At 43.7% G+C, this 21,845-nt stretch overlaps 1 protein-coding gene across 1 annotated transcript; it reads right to left on the bottom strand.

Moving 5' to 3' along the window:
* Positions 1–8,969: 8,969 nt before the first annotated feature.
* On the bottom strand, positions 8,970–21,744 carry LOC133493206 (zinc finger protein 771-like). The gene is made up of 3 exons (XM_061806287.1): positions 21,470–21,744; positions 21,024–21,179; positions 8,970–10,280 (listed from the first exon to the last, which is right to left on the bottom strand). The coding sequence occupies exons 2-3, from the start codon at positions 21,145–21,147 to the stop codon at positions 9,202–9,204; spliced, it is 1,203 nt and encodes a 400-aa protein (XP_061662271.1). The 5' UTR covers positions 21,148–21,179; positions 21,470–21,744; the 3' UTR covers positions 8,970–9,201.
* Positions 21,745–21,845: the final 101 nt, after the last annotated feature.

The following is a 21,845-nucleotide window of genomic DNA, read 5'->3' as shown; positions in this document are numbered from 1 at the left end:
GAGTGAGCCGCTTCACCAACCCAACTGCCTGGTTCTGTTCAGGGACTACTCTCCTGGGCCCCCTGGGCCGCTCCTGACCATTACCCAGCTTGGAGATGTCAGACGCCGAGGTTTCGACCAGAAGAGGATTCTGATCAACGTCCCTGACTAGAGCAGCAATGGCCCTATCTCCTCACCGTTCTCTTTCTCCCCACCTCCCTCCAACACCATCCTAATCCTCGCTCCCGCAAGGACCGGAGGCTAGCACGGTGAGGTCAACACGGGTTGTGTCTCAAGGCTTGGTGCATGGTCCTCACCAGCCCCAACATCTGGGCCATCGCCTGCCACGTCAATACGCAGGAGCCTACTCTTACTCCTCACCTGGTCGGCCATCTTCCCTCCTCCAAGCCTATCAGCGATAAGCCTGTTCGAGGTGGCTGCCCCCCGATTTCCCTGACAAATCGGATCAGCTCTTGCACCTTCCCCACATTCCAGAGCTTCCTTTGACTCTACCTTTTCTACCTTCCTTGCCTTCCTCCGCTCGTTCCACTCCGCCACGTGGACATACCCATCTAATTCTGCCCCAAGGAAGTTGGGCGGGTCCCAAAACCATTTGCGTTAGCTCAACAAAGGACAGATATTTTGAATTAATTACAAATGTAATTGAGTAGCAAGATTCCATCTACTAAAATTACAGACCACTAAAGATGAAAATATTTTTGCTTTGGAGCATTTGGCAAGGTAGCTTTGCCTGCAAAACAGGTCAATATATCAATGCAAGTACCATTTTTTTTCATTATACATGTTCTACCTTCAATGTAATTCACAAAACATGGGGAATTCCCACATAAATATGACATAATCATGACCAAGTTAATCACATACTCTGGAGAACAGCTTGACACTTCTGTGATGTGCTCTCTTCATCTTCAGACAATTCATCCAGACTGCGTTCAATACAAAAAACATTTGAATTACTATACAAACATGAGAGGACAACTTGAATGCTGGGGAGAGAGGATAAAAACCTGTTATACAATCTTCAAAGGTTCTCTTCTTGATCTTCCGGTTCAGGTACATTTTAACCCTCCACAGTAGTTATATCATAGTCGTCACATTCATCATACTTCACTGGAATGAAAAAATGTGCAAGTTTGTAGAATTGATTCTAGCTAGAGAAAAGGACATTTGTAAATGAAACGTAACATTTTTTAACAATACCTTATGTGAACTTTATTTTAACAACTTTTAACTCCCACTATTTGTAGCCCTTTGCTGGCTTCTGTTTCTTCTTCAGAGCAGTTCGCCCGCTTAACTTTGGCCAGTACAAGATATCTTCTGATGCGTCAATCCAACACAATAGTATATAATAATACCCTCTTCTTCCACATTTCCTTCAATTCACACTCCTCTGGCCCACATATTGATGTAACACTGACACACACACAAACACAACATGTCAAAATAAATTCGTACCCTTACCAAAACCGAAGACCCAGTACGAAAAATGTCTTCGATGGATCAAACTTTCTGGAAGACCGCATCATCAACTGAATCCATCTAAAATCAACCGGAACAGAAGACCGAGAACGAAAAATGTCTTCAATGGATCAAACTTTGTGGAAGACCGCATGATCAACTGAATCCATCAACCGGAACAGATATGTTTGCACGAAGGTATGGCCTATATTTGATTTTCAATACATGTCTCATATAAATGAATTAGCAGTTCTTCGCTTGCATAACATAGCTACGTGTGAATGATTGACACACTTGATCTGTGTTGAGCAATATTTTGCGATGATCTGACTGCACAAACGTGTCTCTTTGTTGGCGGCTAGCGAGCTAAGCTAAACCGGACTGTGTTTGCACGAAGGTATGCCCTATATTTGATTTTCAATACATGTCTCATATAAATGAATTAGCAGTTCTTCGCTTGCATAACATAGCTACGTGTGAATGATTGACACACTTGATCTGTGTTGAGCGATATTTTGCGATGATCTGACTGCACAAACGTGTCCCTTTGTTTGTGGCTAATGAGCTAAGCTAAACCGGAGTAGCAGTCCTAAAAGCCTTCGACGTGCACCGAGACACCAAGACTGAAGGAAGGATGTTTGAGGACACTAAAGTAGTGATTGTCATACTCGGTTGGGACTTACGTAGATTCGGCACTAATTCAAGAATAATTATTGAGGGGAGCGCGTGACGTTACACAAAGAAAACGAGAGAAACAACTCGTAAATCAAGCCTCGCCTTCTTCTTTTCCTGTGCGCCTGAGGCATTTTTTCCTCAGGGAGGCCCGCCTCTTGCTGGTGCCGGTCCTCCGGAGGATGGGCATCTTCGAGGTCGTCCCAGCTTTCCTCCTCCATTTCCGTATCCTCATTCCCCTGCAAAGACAGGCCAGCGATTGTTCGAGTCGGGAAGGGCGCAGCGCGAAGAACCCGCGGGCGCGGGTACCGCAAACGGGGTCACTTTGGAAAGACGCGTTCTAATCTGCAAGCGGCGGATGCGATTTCGGGCAGCCACCAGCTTCTCCTTCATACCGGCTACCATCATTAGCATGCGCTCCTCCCTCTTGCGGTCGTCCCGAATATTATTAGTTTTTTTTTTTATCGAGTGCAATCGAAGCACTCGTCGATATGGATCTCGACCTGCTCTTCTTCTTCCTCCTGCTCGAGCTCTTCCTCAAGGTCCAGTTTTGTTGTCATGGGCGAGTCCGCATCTGATGCCCGAAGGCGCGCCAGCTGCCTGATGGCCGTTACTTTATTCAATTTGCCGATGAAGCCAGATAGCTATGTTATGCAGGCGAAGAACTGGTAATTCATTTATATGGGACATGTATTGAAAATGAAATATAGGGCATACCTTCGTGGAAACAAAGAAAGTCCGGTTTAGCTTAGCTCGGGAGCGCCGAAGAGACACGTTTGTGCAGTCAGATCACCACAAAATATTGCTCAACACAGATCAAGTGTGTCAATCATTCACACTTAGCTATGTTATGCAAGCGAAGAACTCCTAATTCATTTATATGAGACATGTATTGAAAATCAAATATAGGGCATACCTTCGTGCAAACAAACAAAGTCCGGTTTAGCTTAGCTCGGGAGCGCCGCACAGAGACACGTTTGTGCAGTCAGATCATCGCAAAATATCGCTCAACACAGATCAAGTGTGTCAATCATTCACATTTGCTATGTTATGCAAGCGAAGAACTGCTAATTCATTTATTTGAGACATGTATTTAAAATCAAATATAGGGCTTACCTTCATGCAAACATCTGTTCCGGTTGATGGATTCAGTTGATAATGCGGTCTTCCACAAAGTTTGATCCATCGAAGACATTTTTCGTACTCGGTCTTCTGTTCCGGTTGATTTTAGATGGATTCAGTTGATGATGCGGTCTTCCACAAAGTTAACAAAAGCTATACTGGACCATGCAACATTGTCTGAGGGAACTGCGGGTCCAAAAAAGGGGTGTGGTTTATGCAGATCTCTGGCCTCTGATTGGTCAGCGACGCGGATGACGCAATTTCTACGGAGGGGTCAATTATGAGCATACTCTACCCATTTGAGGTGCTGGCTCCACATGCTTTGATCCCTGGAGGCCAAGTCCGGTCTCCTGGTCCTGATTGACCCTCTCTTTCTGGCCGTTGGACTCCGGGTGATGGCCCGATGTCAGACTCGCCGAAGCGCCGATGAGGGTGCAGAATTCCTTCCAGAAGCGGGCGACGAATTGCGGGCCTCTGTCTGAAACGATGTCCCGGGGAAATCCGTGGTAACGAACGACCTCGTCTAATAACAGCTGGGCTGTCTGCTTGGCTGAAGGGATCCACGGGACCGGCACGAAGTGGTCCATCTTCGAGAACCGGTCCACTATAGACAGCACCACTGTGTTCCCCTGGGAGGGCGGTAAGTCGGTGACAAAGTCCAGGGCGATGTGCGACCACGGCGGGAAGGGACGGACAGAAGCCGCAACTCTCCAACAGGCCGCAGGCGAGACGTCTTATTGGCCGCACACACCGGGCAGGCGTTGACGAATTCCCACACATCCTTGCTAAGGTTGTGCCACCAGAATCTTTGTTCGATAACCGAACGAGTCTTTGCCATGCCCGGGTGGCAGACCGTCCTGTTGGTGTGGGCCCAGTTGATGATGTCTCCCCGCAGCGACGGTGCGACGAAGAGGAGATCAGACGGACAACCAGTGGGAGGCGGCGTTTCCCTCAGGGGCTCCTTCACCCGCTTCTCGACCGCCAAGGTGAAGCCGGACACGAAGCACGCCTCAGGTAGGATAGAGGCGGCTGCCGGTTCTGCGCGCTCCCCTTCGTGGATCCGTGAGAGGGTGTCCGGCTTGCCATTCTTAGAGCCTGGGCGGAAAGACAAGGTAAAACGGAAGCGGGTGAAGAATAAGGCCCACCTGGCTTGACGAGCGTTCAGCCGCTTCGCGGCCCTCAGGTACTCGAGGGTCTTGTGGTCGGTGAGGACCACGAATGGGACTTGCGAACCCTTCAGCCAGTGCCACCACTTCTCCATTGTCGTCTTAACTGCCAACAGCTCGCGGGCCCCGATATCGTAGTTTCGTTCAGCCGGGGACAGCTTCTTTGACAAGAAGGCGCACGGGTGGATCCTCCCATCCTTGGAACTCCTTTGTGACAGGATGGCTCCGATCCCTGAGTCCGATGCGTCGACCTCAACCACGAATTGGTGCTACGGATCCGGCACGATGAGGACAGCCGCAGCAGTGAAACTGGCCTTGAGTCTGTCAAAAGCCTCCTGGCAGGTCCTGGTCGACTCAAAGGTGTTGTGCGCGGAGGTAAGCGCATGCAGAGGGGCGGCAACAGAACTAAAGTTTCGTATGAATTTCCGGTAAAAGTTCGAGAAGCCGATGAACCCCTGCACGTCCTTCCTACTGGTGGGAGTGGGCCGCCGTAGCACCGCGTCGACCTTCCCAGGATCCATACGCATCTCCACCTCCGCCAGGATGAAGCCCAGGAAGGACACGGATGCTCGGTAGAATTCACATTTCTCCATGTTGACGAATAGTTGATGTTGTAACAGACGCTGGAGCACCACTCTGACCCGTCGGATGTGGTAGTTCAGGTCCGACGAGAAAATCAGAATGTCATCCAAATACACAAAAAACATTCTTCTTTAGAAACTCCCGAAGCACATCGTTAATAAAGTCCTGAAAGACGGCCGGGGCATTTGTTTGTCCGAACGGCATCACCAGATATTCATAGTGTCCTGTGGGAGTGTTTAATGCCGTCTTCCATTCGTCCCCCTTCCGGATCCACACCAGGTGGTAGGCACTGCGCAGGTCCAACTTGGTGAAGATGCAGGCTCCCTGAAGGAGTTCGAATGCCGTGGCGATCAGAGGCAGAGGATACCTGTTCTTGACTGTGACCTCATTAAGTCCTCAGTAGTCGATGCTGGGTCGTAGCGTAGTATCCTTCTTCTTGACGAAGAAGAACCCTGCACCGGCTTGGTGAGGACGACGTACGGATGAGGCGACTCTTCCACGTATCTCCTCATGGCCTGGTGCTCTGGTCCTGTTAAGGAAAATAATTTCCCTCTAGGTGGGGAAGTGCCTCGGAGGAACTCAATGGCACAGTCATATGGCCAATGTGGCGGGCAGGGATTTTGCCCTAGTGTCTGAAAACACCTCCTTCAAGTTGTGATAGCAGGAGGGCACCGCGGTTAGCTCCGAGGCGGTACTAGGTTCTGCTAGCCGTACCGGCGCGACTTGAATCGTCCCGTTTTTCTGGGCAGCAAAACAACGTCTGCAAAAGTCCTCTCCCCATGTTTTTATCTGACCCGTGGCCCAATCTATGGACGGGTTATGTTCTTTGAGCCACGGGCTGCCCAAGATAATGTCGCTGCAACGTGTGTCGAAGACATGAAAGCTAATACGCTCCGAGTGAGCGTCCGGAAAGCCCATACATAACGTCTGAGTGTGGTGTTTGACCAGACAAAGAAGCTTGCTGTTCGCGGCATAGGCATTACAAAGCTGTTGTGTGGGAAAGGTTGCTGCCCCCAACGCCTCGACCACGCGGGGATTTATCAGGTTTGCATCCGACCTGGAGTCAATGAACACAGTCACAGTACATGAACGGGAGTCACTTCCCAAGGTGAGGTGAAGAAGCAACCTCCCTGACTCCGCCGCGGTATACCGCACATTCACCGGAGTGGAGATTGTGAGGTCGGGGTGCTTTGGTCGAACCGGGCAGCGGGCGATCCAGTGTCCCAGACGCCCGCAGTAGAAACAGCGCCCCTCCCATCGGCGGTGCAAACTCTCCACCTGCATGGGTTCAGCCGTGGAGGGCAGCATGGGCGGCCGGGCAACGGTCGGACTGGACACCTCTGTCTCCTCCTCGGTCATCGCGTCTACCGGGTTCATACTCAGTCTGACCAAAAAAAATTAAGGACTTTTTAGGGGCATTCTTAGGGGCTGACACGAAAAATTTAGGGCTGACACGGAAAAAACTTAGGGCAGACACGAAAAATTTAGGGCCATCGTGGGAAATCAAGACTAAGGAAAAAAGACTCACCCAATGGTGCCATCAACCGTTCTTGGTTCATCAAATGTTCCAGTATCTCAGTACCTTTGACAGTGATGACCTGTCGCCCCTTGTGAGAGTTCTCATTGAGATGACCATTGTCAACGTCTTCACATAACAGTATACAGAAAAACAGATTCTAACTACAATTGCGACTACATACACAAATGTCTTCTACTGATGTCTGTCTCAGCACCCCTACTCTAGCTCCTTGAGCCTACCCAGTGCCTCCTTTATTTGTTGCTGCAGAGGTGCCAAAGTAGCTCTCTTGTCCTTTGCTCTGCCTCTGAGTGAATCGGCCTCGGTGATAAACCTCAGATTACTCTTTTCTTCTGCCTCCTCACACAGCCTGTGAGCCTTCTCAATAAGTGTTGATATGTCAGTCTCTATTCTGGCTTTTTTGGCTTTGAGGCAGCAGAGATGAAAAGTGGGCAGCGATGCCAAATGTAGCCAGGTATGAAGTCTTCCTTTCCCCACAGTGGTAGTTTTTAGCAATGTCACTGTCTGGGAACATGACTGCAAACACTTTTGAATTATTTTCACAAGATTTGTAACTGTAATGGCTGCAGATCACTTTTAAAGTCCACACAATCTCTGCCTTTACTGAGTCCATCTTCGTGTATTGAACTACGTTCATAAAGCCTGACTTCTGGCTGGACAACTGTAGGTGCGCATTAGGGATCGCAACCGGCTACAAATAACCGGTTATAACCGTTTTTTTTTTTTTTAAACGAAACCGTAATCGGACTTTTTTTCAACATCATTTCCACTTTTTTCAAGTTTCGCTGTTAGAGTAAAGTTGGACTCAAAAGAACATTCAGTTAAATCAAAGAAACAAACATGGCATCGAGGAAACGCTCCAAAGTATGGGAGTAAACTTGTTTTATTGGCAGACATCAAAACACAACTCGCATAACGGGGGGAACTCTGTGAACTCGTCACTCCGGAAGAGCAACAACAAAAACAGTCCGTGCGGAACCCCAAACTCCAACTTGAGGTCCCGCGGGTGAATTATGTAAACACCACTATGGTACCGTTTTTTTGCTACAGCTGTTCGGTTAAAACCGGTTATGAGAGTAAGCGTTTTTTTGCGATCCCGAGTGCACATGCACTGCTCGTACCACTGCCGGAAGTTGATGCTTCACTATCTTGATATTTTAGAAACAGATTCATACCAACGGAAGATGAGAGAGTCTTCGCCAAATCAGCGTGTCTCCTGTTGTTCCGGTGCGACTCCAGCGCTTTGACGCACATCTTTTCAAGCTGGTAACTCTGCTTGCACAGATGGCAGTCAAACATGTGCCGATCTTTTGGATCTCGACGAACCTAGCTACAAAACTCCTTACTTTCAACCCAAGCTTCTTGAAAAATGCACTTCCCCGTGATACAAGTTGGATCGATGAAAGAACTACGCTACGTCGTAACGAAGACGAAGTGAAATGCCTACTCACGGAAACAAACAATGGAATATCGACAAGATGGCGACGAGTTGTCGACACAGTGACTTCCGTTGACAATTTCCGGCTGATTTGGACGCCAGACGGATCGCTATTTTTTTTTTAAATAAAAGATTAATTTATTTTTTAGGGAAAATTTTGGCGGTAGAGGTCCTCTCTTTGATTTTTTTTAAATTTAAGGCCTTTTTAGGGGCTTGATCGTTTTTTGTGGATTTTAAGGACTTTTAGAAGCCCCTAATTGCACCTTCGAAAATTTAGGAGTTTTTAGGGACTTTTAGGGCCGCGTATGCACCCTGCGTCTATTTGCCCCTGCATTACCAGTCGCTGGTCAACATTGAGGCCAACGTAATGAGCGCGTCCACCGAAGGAGGGAGATCCACGGCGATGAGGAGACCACGGATTTGCGGAGAGAGTCCCCGGAAAAATGAGTCATGCAGGGCGTCGTCGTTCCATCGACTCTCGGCAGCGCGGATCCCTAACTCGATGGCGTATTGAGATGCGACGACGGCCCTGGCAAAGCGTCATGAGTAAAGCTGCCGCCTTGCGTTCCGGCGCACCATACTGGAACACTTGGGTGAGTACGCAGACAAATGACGTCCAGGAACGACAAGTCTGAGTTACGACTCCATTCTGCCGCGGCCCATGCCTTCGCCCTTCCCGTCATGTGGGAAATGACGAGGGCGATCCTGGAGCGGTCCGTGGGAAAGGCGTCAAAGGCAACGATCTGGCGGAGGACGAGTCGTCCCCCGGGTCCTATATATACTGAGTGTCATTCACGTTCATGAGGTGCAAGTGTGTCGACTGATTGGCTGGCCACGCCCAACCCAGGCTGAAAGCCAGGAGCATGACAGAAAAGATGTTTAGTCAGATATCTTTGCTTTTACGGATCAGATAAACTCAAATCAGATAAATGAATATTTGGGACCTGGAGACCTTTGTTAAGAGTCGAAGACAGATACAATAAGAGCTGGTACACAAAATACAAGAATGTTTATTGTCAATCAATAACAAAGTAATTACTTTCTTTTTACATATTTAAATTAAAACGCTTTTTGACCATTGCATTTCTCACCAGTACACTTGTGTGTCTTAACCTGATACTTAGAAGAGAATCCTTGATCAAAGCAAGCAGGCAAAACTAGGGTGTGTTCTTGGATGTCTTTTTAAGCTTTCCTTCACAGATAATCTTCTTCACAAAAATGTTTTCTCACCAGTGTGTTCTTGTGTGTATTTTTAATTTTCTCTTCTGTGTGAATTTTTGATCACAAACCGAACAGGAAAAAAGTTTCTCGCCACCGTGTGTTCTTGTGTGTTTTTTTAAGTTTGCCTTCTGAGTGAATCTCTGACCACAGACGGAGCAGAAAAAAGGTTTTTCACCAGTGTGCGTTCGTGTGTGTATTTTAAAATTTCCCTTCTGAGTGAATCTTTGACCACAAACTAAGCAGGAATAAGGTTTCTCACCAGTGTGTGTTCTTGTGTGTATTTTTAAGTGGTCCTTCTGTGAGAAGCTTTGACCGCAAACTGAGCAGGAAAAGGGTTTCTCACCAGTGTGGGTTCTTCTGTGGGTTTTTAACTTTCCCTGCTGAGCGAACCTTTGACCGCAAAGTAAGCAGGAAAAAGGTTTTTCACCAGTGTGTGTTCTTGTGTGTAGTTTTAATTTTCCCTTCTGAGTGAATCTTTTACCACAAACTGAACAAGAAAAAGGTTTCTCACCAGTGTGGGTTCTTGTGTGTATTTTTAAATCTCCTTTCTGAGTGAATCTTTGGCCACAAACTGAGCAGGAAAAAGGTTTCTCTCCAGTGTGGGTTCTTGTGTGTCTTTTTAAGTTTTCCTTCCGAGTGAAACTTTGACCACAAACTGAGCATGTAAAAGGCTTCTCTCCTGTGTGTATTTTCACATGTTGTTTGAAATTCCTCATCGAAGCAAAAGTTTTCCTACACTGAAAACATTTCCAGGATTTTTTGGCAGTATGACATGGTATACCACCTTCAAAGTATTCATCATCGTGTCCGTCTGTTAGTGATCCTTCACAATTGTCTCCATCACTGGAGCTGTTCCTGCTTGGAGGCTCCACCCCTTTTCCCTCCTCACCTGGACTTTCATCTTCACTCTTCAAAGGGACACCAGTGGAGGGAACCTGGATGATTTCCTGCTTGTTGTCTTTCATGTGTAGGAAATCTTCCTCCTCCTCCTCTTTGACACATTGAACCCCTTCATCATCTTCTTCCTCTTTGATGTGACCGGACACTGACTGCTGCCAGCCTGGATGAAGATATTCACTGACATCTGCAAGACAAAAGACAAAAACAAAGGGGTTAAATCTAATTTGTTCAGAATATTAAACTATAACTCCACAATGTGGTAGAAGAAATGGGGTGATATGATGACTCAATAACTCACAATTATGGCATAATATATCGCCACTGATATAATGAATGACTTTTGTAGGGATGGAAGACAACCCTTAAGTATGGAAGAAAGTCAGAGTTGGCTGGGGTTTAGCCTCCAGTATAAAATCCAGAACTGTAATGGGAAAAGAACTTACATGGTCCAAAATTCCCTGACAAATTACCCTCATGTATTTTTAGCGCAATACAATGAAATTTGCAGTCATTTCCAACACCGATCAGTTTTGTTCATGATATATTGCACTTGAAACACCCTTTTACATCACAAAAACAGAGCCGTCTTGATGTAACCTCGATGTGAGAAGTGAAGACTAGATTCACTCCATAGCTGGTGTGGAAAAGGGAATTTATTGAAGGGGTAGTATGAACTCATTTTCTATAAAGTCGCTCTCGGGTGGAATTTCCCCACCTACAATATGACCAGTTTCCAGGAAAATAAAAAAAAGTTTCCAAACATTGTTTTGTTCCAATTGGTATGATTCCTTATATTACTATGATATACAGTTGCACACGCACATAAACACAGCAGTACCCCTAAATCGCTGAGGTTTTTATAAACGTACCTCTCCCATTTGTACGAGATGAACATTTCTCGAGGCTCCGCCAATTGAATAGCTGGTTAGGCAAGGTGTGCACTGCGCTATCCGTGAGTTTCATTGAAAATTTCTGTCTTTTTTGGGAGCGTAAAATTTTTTACAAAGCAGACGATTTCTGTCTAAATAGACAAGGGGTTAAGTTATGAGCTGACATTTTCTACTGTGTGCTTCATTCACCACACTGTAAAGAAAATGTTTACAAAAAACAAGGACAAAAGGATCCAGTTGTTCCCAAACAATTGACCCCTCCGTGGATATTGCGCAATCCGCGTCACTGACCAATCAGAGGCCAGAGATCTGCATAGACCAAAGCCCGTTTATGCTCCAGCCATTTTTTCTGACAACATTGAATGGTCTAGCATCGGTTTAGTTAGCGTTTTATCGCGTATTTGGGTTATTTAACAAAAAATATGGTTAAGAGCTGTAGTCACTGACTTTGTAATAGTGACGACAAGTATCCTGAAAGGCTAGTTGGTGGAGTTCGATTCGTACCCTTTCCAAAACCGAAGACCCAGTACGAAAAATGCCTTCGATGGGTCAAACTTTGTGGAAGACTGCATCATCAACTAAATCCATCTAATATCAACCGGAACAGATATGTTTGCACGAAGGTATGCCCTATATTTGATTTTCAATACATGTCTCGTATAGATGAATTCGAAGTTCTTCGCTAACATAACACTGCTGCGTGTGAACAATTGACACACTTATTCTTTGTTGAGCGATATTTAGCGATGATCGGACTGCACAAACGTATTGATTTCTTGCTGGCTCGCGGCCAGAAGCTTAACCAGACTGTGTTTGCACAAAGATATGCCTTAAATTTGATTTTTAATACACGTCTCGTATAAATGAATGAGACGTTCTCCGCTAGCATAACATTGCTACGTGTGAACGATTGACACACTTAATTCTTTGTTGAGCGATATTTAGCGATGATCGGACTGCACAAACGTATCGATTTCTTGCTGGCTTGCGGACGAAAGTTAACCAGACTGTGTTTGCACGAAGATATGCCCTAAATTTGATTTTTAATACACGTCTCGTATAAATGAATGAGACGTTCTCCGCTAGCATAACATTGCTACGTGTGAATGATTGAATTAAATCAGAAGCATGGCGTCTCTCTCAGTTAACAATGTATTGTATTTAGAATCTATAATATATCGTTGATTTGAATGAAATCAGAAGCATGGAGTCTGTCTCAGTTCAGAATGTATTGTATTGTATTTGCCATTTTTTTGTCTTACGTCAGCGCACGTGGCGTGACCTCACTTCAGGAGGCGTGGTTAAGTGCCCTGTACGGTGGGGTCAATTGGAGGAACAAGAGATAAAGCGAGACAAGTTGCACACAGATGCATTTGCGTCACCCAAACCATCTGATGAGCAAATGACAAATGGAATGTGCCAGCACTTTAAATCTCCCACACCTCTTCCTGCCCCATTGGAGCCATCCACACCTCAGAATCTCCCCTCTACGACTACAACAACCAAACAATCCGCAGTAGATGTTAGCTCCCCCTCTTCCAGCCTGAATGCAATGTTGGGTCTGATGAATAGGATGAAGACTATTGTCAAAGATGGAGTCCAGCCCATACCACGCCAAGATCTTCTTCCCAAGCCCCCTCGCCTGAAACCACAGTCCACTAAGAAGCGAAAGGCCTATTCTCCACCCATGAAGACTATCTGTAAATCTGACTGATATTTACCGGGTCTTTTCCAGAATAACTCAGACCCTTACAGGGATCAGGCATTTTTCATCACTGTAATTACAAGGGACAGAAAGTTGGTCAAAAAGCTATGGCACCAAAAAAGTGGAACTTCCAACTTCGTGAGGATAAAATGTGAGTCTATGGAACCATTCTCTCCAGCCATCTTTGAGAGACTAGCTCTTTTTAATATCAGGTCATTGGGTAACAAATCAATGTTGATCAATGACATCGTTACATCATATGGTCTGGACTTTTTATCATTAAATGAAACATGGTTAACAGAAAGTACTTTTAATACCATTTTAAATGATGCAACACCAGTAGAATTTAATTTTATGAACAAGTGTCGAACAACAAAAAAGGTGGTGCTATTGCTGTAATTTTTTAAATCATTATTTCAATGTAAAGAAATTATACTTGGTGATTTTAGCTCTTTTGAATATCTTTGTTTTTTAGCTTTAGCAAGGGTGACTCTAAGGTTATGAATTTAATCATTTATAGACCTCCAAGATACAATGGAAAATTTATGGAGGATTTTTCCAGAACTGCTTTCAGATATTTGACCTCAGTACAACTATTTTGTCATACTAGGGGACTTTAACATTCATGTTGACAATAAGATGGAAAAAAACATATACCAGACACGTTTGACCTCTCTCAACATATTAAGAGTCCAACTCACACTCAAGGTCACATCTTAGACCTGGTCATCTCTAAGGATGTTGAAACTATCGGTTGATATTAAAGTGGGCCTGTCATGAAATGCATGATTTTTTGGCATATTATGAATCAAAAACCCACAGCCAATATGATCCCATGTGTTTTTTCACCACAAAACATGATTTTGACGTATACAGCTTTTTGTAACTCCTGCCATGAAAATCCTCTCAGGGATTTGTTTTCGAGAAGAAGCAGGATGTGACGAAAAGGACAGCGGTGCCCCTTAGTGGACTCGTTTGTTGCCATTAGTTTTACCTCCGGGAAGGGTGCTTGTTGTTCCTTCGTGTTAGCCAATATGCCGACTCATTGCATTGCTGGACATTGCTTGAACACTCAGGAGAATGGAATTACCCTTCATAAGTTTGAAAGAGACCCTGTTCGTTGTGAAATATGGATTGCACGGGTGGAGAGGACGAGAGCTTCATGGGTTCCAAATAACAGGTAGGGGTGCATACAGCTACTAAAAAAACAAAAATAATAGTTTGGGGCGGACCACGTAATCGGTCTCTCTCATAACGTAGCAAAAGATCCGTGTATGAAATATGTTGATGTGGGCATACAGCTACTAAAAAAAAAATAATAGTTTGGGGCAGACCATGTAATCGGTCTCTCTCATAACGTAACAAAAGATCCGCGTACGTAATGCGTCGATGTGCGTGTCGGCCAGCCAACAATGTCTCACCCAGCCTTGTCTCGATTGTGTTCATTGGGTACTGCGGTGGCTTAGAACATACCCCTAAAAGCAGCATGGCTTGGCTCCACCTCCTCGTTATATACCACGGTGCTGAAAATTAGCCACACCGGCTGAGGCGCCGCGTTCGGCGGTCACAGCTTCTGCGGAGGCTGCGCGTCAGGCTTTGCAACGGGGGCGGCTCTGAAGAACTCAGCCGAGAATGCGTTACTCAGTCGCGTGCGCGCATAAAGCGCCCTGGCTCGACTGTGTTGCTCAGTACTGTGGCGTCTGTGAGCACCCCCCTAAAGCAGCACCACTTGGCTCTGTCATAAGCCACTCCGGCCGCCTGCAATGAGCCGCGATGGCCCATCTCCGCCACGGAAGTGGATCGGACGGGGATGCAGTTTGGCCGTGATTGCATATCATCTGAATATGGCTCGAAACAATAGTGTAATATTTCCCCGGTAACTTCACTCAGTAGTGTGGTGTTCTCCTTTTTGAAAAGAGCTTCGGTTTCAGAAGGGGCGTCGGAAAAATGCGAATATCTCTGTTGTTCGGCTTCCATCGTGGCAGGCACTGCACGTTTCCAACGGCGGAAGTCACGATGACGTCAAGGACAGAGGACGCGATTAATATGGCGACCACTTGGATGTCGAGGGACACTCAATTGTGCAACTTTGCGCATGGATGACGCACGATCCGCTCACATGTATTTTTTCGTATAGACATAGAAGTGAATACTGTTATATTTATTTTTCATTACAATATCTATTTTAGAATGTTTATAGGGATGACAGTCCCACTTTAAGGATATGGCTATTTCTGACCATTTTTGTGTATTTTTTGAATTACAGATTCTTTCAAAAGTTCAGACAACCTCGATCTCTATTAGCAAAAGGTACATAAATGAGAGTACTGCCACTAAGTTTATGGAGACCGTGGCTGTGCCACAGCCTGAATGTTGAGACAGTTGATGAACTTCTGGACAATTTCACCCCAAAAATCACAAATGCCATGAATGCTGTCGGTCCTGTAAAAACTAAGACCACCCTGAGGCGACCTAGAACACCGTAGAGGAGCACAATGATGGCCAAGAGATCTAAATCGGAGTGTAAGAAAGCAGAACGCAAGTGGAGAAAAACTAAACTCCAAATAGGCTATGACCTCTACAGACAGTGTCTTTGTAATTTTAACCAAGAGTTAGTTAGAGCTAGACAGCAACATTTTTCTGAAATCATCGATAAGAACCTCAACAATACTCGTGCTCTATTTTCTATGGTTGACAAGCTTACAACCCCCCTCCTCCGAATCAGATAGATCCAGAACTCGTAACAGCTGGCAAACGCAATGAGTTTGCCTGTTATTTTAGTAAAAAAAAAAATACAATCCATCAGGTCAAATGTCAGCACAAATCAGCAAAAAGATAGAATGATCTCACATCTGAAGCCACCCAGAGAAAACTTAACTTTTCAGAATTTGATACAGTTGACCAAAAAACTGTCGAGAAAACTGTTCAGCAGTTGAAACCATCAACAAGCTGTCTTGACTCAATACCATCTGACTTTTTCCAAACTATTGTGAAGTCAGTGCTACCTGATTTGCAGCAAATAATCAACTGCTCACTTCAGTCTGGCAAGTTTCCCAAAACTCTTAAAGTACTATTAAGCCGCTTCTAAAAAACATAGCACTGGACGATTCAATGTTAGCAAGCTATAGACCCATCTCAAATCTCCCGTTCATAGCCAAGATTCTTGAGAAAGTTATTTTTAATCAACTCAGCAATTTCTTGAATTTAAATTGACTTTTTGACAAATTTCAATCAGGTTTCCAAACTCATCACAGTTCAGAATCTCCTCTTGAAGTGCTAAATGATATAAGGTTGAATACTGACTTGGGAAAGGTGTCAATTTTGGTTTTGTTGGATCTCAGCGCAGCTTTTGATATGGTAGATCACAATGTACTGCTAAACAGAATGGAAACGTGGGTAGAACTAAATGGAACGGTCCTTAAATAGTTTAGGTCCTACCTGGAAGAAAGGGGCTACTTTTTGACCATTGGGGTTGCACGGTCTAAGCGAATGGCAATGATCAATGGGATCCCTCAAGGGTCAGTTCTTGGACCTTCGTTCAGCCTGTATTTGGTACCCTTGAGTCAAAATTTTCAAAACTTTAATTTTGACTACCATAGCTATGCAGATGTCAGTTATATTTAGCAGTGTCTAGAGATGACTACAGTTCAATTGTGCCACTGTCTAAATCAGATGAATAACTGGATGAGCCAAAATTTTCTTCAACTAAACCAAAACAAAACCGAGACAATTGTTTTGGGTAATAAAGAATAGAGAATAGCTGTTAGTATACACCTGGACTCTCTATCTTTAAAAACCAAACACCAAGTCTGAAACCTTGGTGTTCTGATTGATTCAGACCTAACTTTCAACAATCATATCAAATCAATCACAAAAACCGCCTTCTACCATCTGAAGAACACATCTAGAGTGAAATCTTCTATGTGTCAAGGAGACCAGGAAAAGCTCATCCATGCTTTGTCTCAAGTAGACTTGACTACTGTAATGGTCTTCTGACTGGACTCCCCCCACCCCAAAAAAACAAAAAACAAAAAAACAATTAAATAAAATGAAAATAAATAAAAAGAGTACTAGACAGCTGCAGCTTATTCAGAATGCTGCAGCTCGCATTCTGACCAAAACAAAGCGGTTAGAGCATATATCTCCAATCCTAAAGTCCTTGCACTGGCTTCCAGTCAGCTTTAGAATAGATTTTAAAGTTCTGCTACTGGTCTATAACTCACTAAATGAGTTAGGTCCTGAATACATTAAAGAAATGCTTACAGAATACAAACCCAGTAGAGCTCTGAGATCGACTGACTCAGGTCAAATAGTGGAGTGCAGAGTCCAAAGCAAACATGGTGAAGCAGCATTTAGCTATTATGCTGCACACAAATGGAATATGTTGCCAACAGGTGAGGTCAGCCCCATGTGTGAATGTTTGTAAAACCAGGTTGAAAATTCTTTTTTTTTTTCATGCTTTTTAGAATATATCCACTTTTTGATCATATTAGTTCCACTGTATGTGGTTTTAATTGTCTTTTTTACAATATTGTGTTTCTCATTTTTATTGTTATCTCGTTTTAAATATTTTATCTATTTGTTTTCAAATGCCTTTAATCATGTAAAGCACATTGAGTTACCTTGTGTATGAAATGCACTACACAAATTTGCTTTGCTAAATTATGTTTTATTTAATAAGATGAAAAATCAAAAAATTATAAGGGTGTTGTACAGCCTAGTTTAATTTAAGGTCCAGAATACAGAGTCATCAAATCGCCTTGAAAATCTGTCATTCCTATGAACACTGTAAGAACTTGTCTCCCTTCTCAACAGACACTTTAATCACCAAATAACAGTTCTTTCTTTCCTTTATCTTAACCATTATCTCTATATAGCTCTGTTTTACCTTCCGCCCCTTCACTTAGAGATGAAAGTGGACTTTTGTGAAAATTCCTGAAAATACAAATGCAAGCACTGAAGGTGTGAAGTCCTGCTTGGGGGTCTGGGGCCATGCACCCCTGTGAATTTTTTGAAAATGGATTGCTGTGGTGCATTCTGGCAATATCTGTGAACAAAATTCTGCCAAAAATTGAAAGTAGAATTTCCAAGTCCTGACCCAAAAAAAAAATTGGGGCAGAAGTTCCCCAAGGGCCAAAGCCTAGATTTTTTTGCCCCCCATCCCCTTATCACTGGATAGCACAAAATCACATTTGTAATTAAAATATGCCATCTTATTTTATGACATATGAATTCAGTGAACTATTCAGTCAAAAGACATGTAAAATTGTCCCTTTCCCCACATTATACTTATTACAGTATATAGAATATTCATGAAAATATATCCGAGAATTTCTACACCGTACAGCAAAACATGTTAAAGTTGATCTGTAGTAATTATTAATGTTTAAGTCTCAAACTTGTTACATCGGGTTGTACTGATACACTCGACCACATTGCTCACTATCTTAGATATTGATCTAGTAATACTAATAGTATAATGAGTTGCCTTTAATATTTTATATATATATATATATATACACACACACACGCACACATTTGAAAAATGTACGGGTGTGGTCAGTCATGCTCGCAAATAAAGTTGCGGGAATGATTAGGGATGGCCTTAAAATAACTTGGGTAACTCATAACAATAATAATAATTTTGATTAATTTAACTGTAAATTAAAAATAAAATAAACAAATACATAACTAAAACAGAAAACTAAAATTTCAAAGTCAGAAATGATAATTTCCAATTATGTATATATCAATATTAGTCGAACATGATATAACATGAACATGATAGAAAACGGTATTTACGGGGGAGAAGCATGCATCGCGGGACTGCCGTAAATAGGAAGTTGGCTTGCTGGAACGCGCCTTTATGCGCATGCGCTCGACGTATTGGCCACACCTGAATCAGGCGACGAGGTTTTTTTTTTTTTTTTTAACGCCACCACACTGCCTCGCCATCGACACAATGAGCACCCCTGGTGTGACAGAATTTCCTTTGACATGGCTCATGATGTTGATAACTTTCGACGTAAATGCGCTCGTAGTACGTAAAGCAACTGTGAAGATGCGCTTTCGGCGTAACTTCCATACATTCTCAGTACGGTTAACTTGCATTTCCTGTTTCCGGGTGAATACTGGCTGTTTTGGACCAGGCTTGTTTAGTTAATGTTTATGAAATAAACACATAAATTAATGTCAAGACTACACAAAATAAGCAACGTCTTGAGAGAATGCGAGGGGAGGGGCGTTACTGTCACTTGTATAAGTGCCTCAACATGGCTATGGTCGTGAAAGCAAAACAACGAACTCTAACGCATGTTCGTTCAATGTTGTCAACTAATATCAGGATTAATTTTATGCAATTTTTCCTCAATTTTCCGGAGGAATTTTCATGAAAACTTGAAAATCTGGAACTCTGGGAAAATCCAGAGTTCACTGTTCACTATTACCCAAGAACACAATTTACTGTTCAGTCCTGAAAATGAAAACACATCCGGCCATAGGATCTTCAAAACAAAAGCAGTCAAACACAGGAAAATTACAACAAATCAACAACATACTAACTTAATTCCTTCCACTCCCACCAAATTATTTCATGTTCTTTTGTACACAACTAGAATCAGAATCATCTTTATTGACTGAGTATGTTTAAAAAAAAAAAAAAAAAAACCCCAAAAAAAGGAATTTGCTTCCGAGAGTTGGGGCCACTCTCAAACTACAGCAGACAGTCAAATGACAATACCTCTGAGACATAAAGACAAGCAATAAATAAATAAATAAATGCTCTGCAATTGACAGGCAACACTTTCAGGATGTACCCTGCTTCCTGCTCAAAGTGTGCTGGGATACGCTAAAGCACTCTCAAGACCCTTGTGAAAATAAACGGCTCAAAAAATTAATGGATGAAAAAAAAAAACTTCTGAGCAAAGACAGGTTGCCAGTATTTTTTGTACCATTGTGCAAAAAGATAAAAAGTCCTCCAGCAATGAGAGTAATAATGACTAACAGGATCAGAATCAGAAATTGGACAAGGGAGTACCGCTAGTTGACGCTTGTGAACACACAACGATCTGGGAACAAGTGGCATGAAAAATAAGGCTTGAATACAAAACATAATTAGGACACACGAGGAAGTGGCACATGGCCATGCCAGCGCCCACTGCGGTTGCTGTCAAACACCCGACTCAACTCTATGCTTCTGTCAGAGCGTGCAAAGCGAATGCACGTGTGGCCGTGGAGAACCGCCACCCCTGACATATTTATTATCCAACCATCTATCTTCTTAGCTGCCTATCCTCACCAGGGTCGCAGGAGTGCTGGAGCCTATCCTGGCTGTCAACAAACAGGAGGACGAGTACACCCTGAACTAGTTGCAGCCAATGGACCTTTCCGACTGCCGATCTTAAGCTCCGTCCACTTAACTACAGTTGCCATGTGCCACAAGCTTCCAAAATGGCGACTGAACAGAACAGGTTTGAAGTCAATTCTCTATTGCGTATTCCAGATAATACTGCGGTATGTTTTTAGCCAAATGTGTCAGACTTGTCCAAGAGAGTTCTACAGAGACTTCTGTGACTCTTGTGAGGCTCACCGGCTAAGAAAATGTATCGATGGTTTTATACTTTGAAATTTCACTAAATACGTCTTTTTGTCTCAAATAGGCAAAGCACAAATACTGTTGACAAATTTTAACCATTTTGGTACCCACATAAACATACATCCCTACTTCTTTGTTTTTTTTCACTTTTCATGGGTCGTTCTGGTCCCAAATAACCGTGAAAAACGAGGGATTACTGTTTTAAATGCATCATGAAGCAGAGCTCGTAAATAAACAGGAATATCCATCCATCGATTTTCATAGCTGCTTATGGCAGGAGTGCTGGAGCCTATCCCAGCTGTCATCAGGCATATGGCAGGGTACATCCTGAACTGGTTGCCAGCCAATCGCAGGGCACATGGAGACAGTCACACACATAACCACACCGAGGGACAATTTAGAGTCTCGAATGGATAGGTTTCCAATGACGTCACCACCACCCTTAGATCAATCGGATAAATGAACGATGGAAAAAACTTCACGTTTCGCCTATCACCTGTGTTCTCGGATCTCTATGACACACAAGTTGGCATATTTGGAAACCTATCCATTAATACACGTTTTTGGGATGTGGGATATAACTGGGCTGCCCAGAGAAAACATGCAAACTTCACACAAGTGGGGCCAGGATTTGAACGCGGGTCCTCACAACTGTGAAGTTGACCCTCTACAGCTGCTCCACTGTGCCACCCACAGCAATATCATTCGAATTAAAATGCATGTAATAATTGAACCAACCTGCTCTGCGAAGCACAATTCGAGGCTGAAAATTGAACAAAGCGTCCAGTACGTGATGTGGATCCTTCTCCTCTTTTAGGCCCAAAAGTTTCTCTTTGTACGCTGCTGTGCTTCTTGCACACATTTTCACACACAGTGATCACAAAATTCTCTGCTCTACATTGGAGGGATGAGAAAAGCAAAGGCAAACCGAACATGTGAAACACTTAAATACAAATTAAGACTGATACATTACAGACTCTACAATAAGGTCAATTACTAAAAAATGATTTCAAAATCCATATTAAAATTACGATGTAGTTGTTACACTTTTTTTTCCAGAATCTCAAACAACGATGATAGAACGTAGCCAGTACGTAATTTTTTTTTCAAATCATTTTTTCCCGAAACACATATGAGTTTTTATGAGACATTCTATCTAGTTGGTGGCAGAAAGAAGACTTTACCTCAGGCTAGAGCTTTGTTTTGCTCAGTGTTGACCACAAACACGTCTCTTTGTTAGCAAGCTAAGCTAAAACAATCTAGGTCGAGTAGCTTCAACGTGGACGAGACGACTCCAACCGGACACGAGGACAATACAAATGTTTTTTTAGTCCACTAAAGTTGTGATCAGAAGAGTCCTCCGTCGATGATTCAAGACAATTCAGAAAGATTTGCTGAAGAACGATCGTCCCTCTTCCTGCATGCGAGATTTTCTTTTCCTCGGAAGATGAGGGGAAAACCGCACCCCCAAGCCATTTGATTGGTCCATGCAACGCCCTCTTCTTCTCTTGGCTGTTTCTGCCTATTTGGCACCGAGTGCACTACACGCGACATCTTCGG

This window comes from Syngnathoides biaculeatus, chromosome 20 (assembly GCF_019802595.1).
Source record: "Syngnathoides biaculeatus isolate LvHL_M chromosome 20, ASM1980259v1, whole genome shotgun sequence".
Classification (NCBI taxonomy): domain Eukaryota; kingdom Metazoa; phylum Chordata; class Actinopteri; order Syngnathiformes; family Syngnathidae; genus Syngnathoides; species Syngnathoides biaculeatus.
Note: the sequence above shows the minus strand (reverse complement) of the source record. Positions and strands in the feature narration are given on the sequence as shown.

Bases quoted from the DNA above. Each gene is read 5' to 3' on its own strand.
- LOC133493206 (XM_061806287.1), bottom strand. From the start codon at position 21,147: ATGTGTGCAAGAAGCACAGCAGCGTACAAAGAGAAACTTTTGGGCCTA. The intron at 10,281-21,023 runs GTTGGTTCAATT...TTTGTCTTGCAG, and splicing joins AATTGTGCTTCGCAGAGCAG to ATGTCAGTGAATATCTTCAT.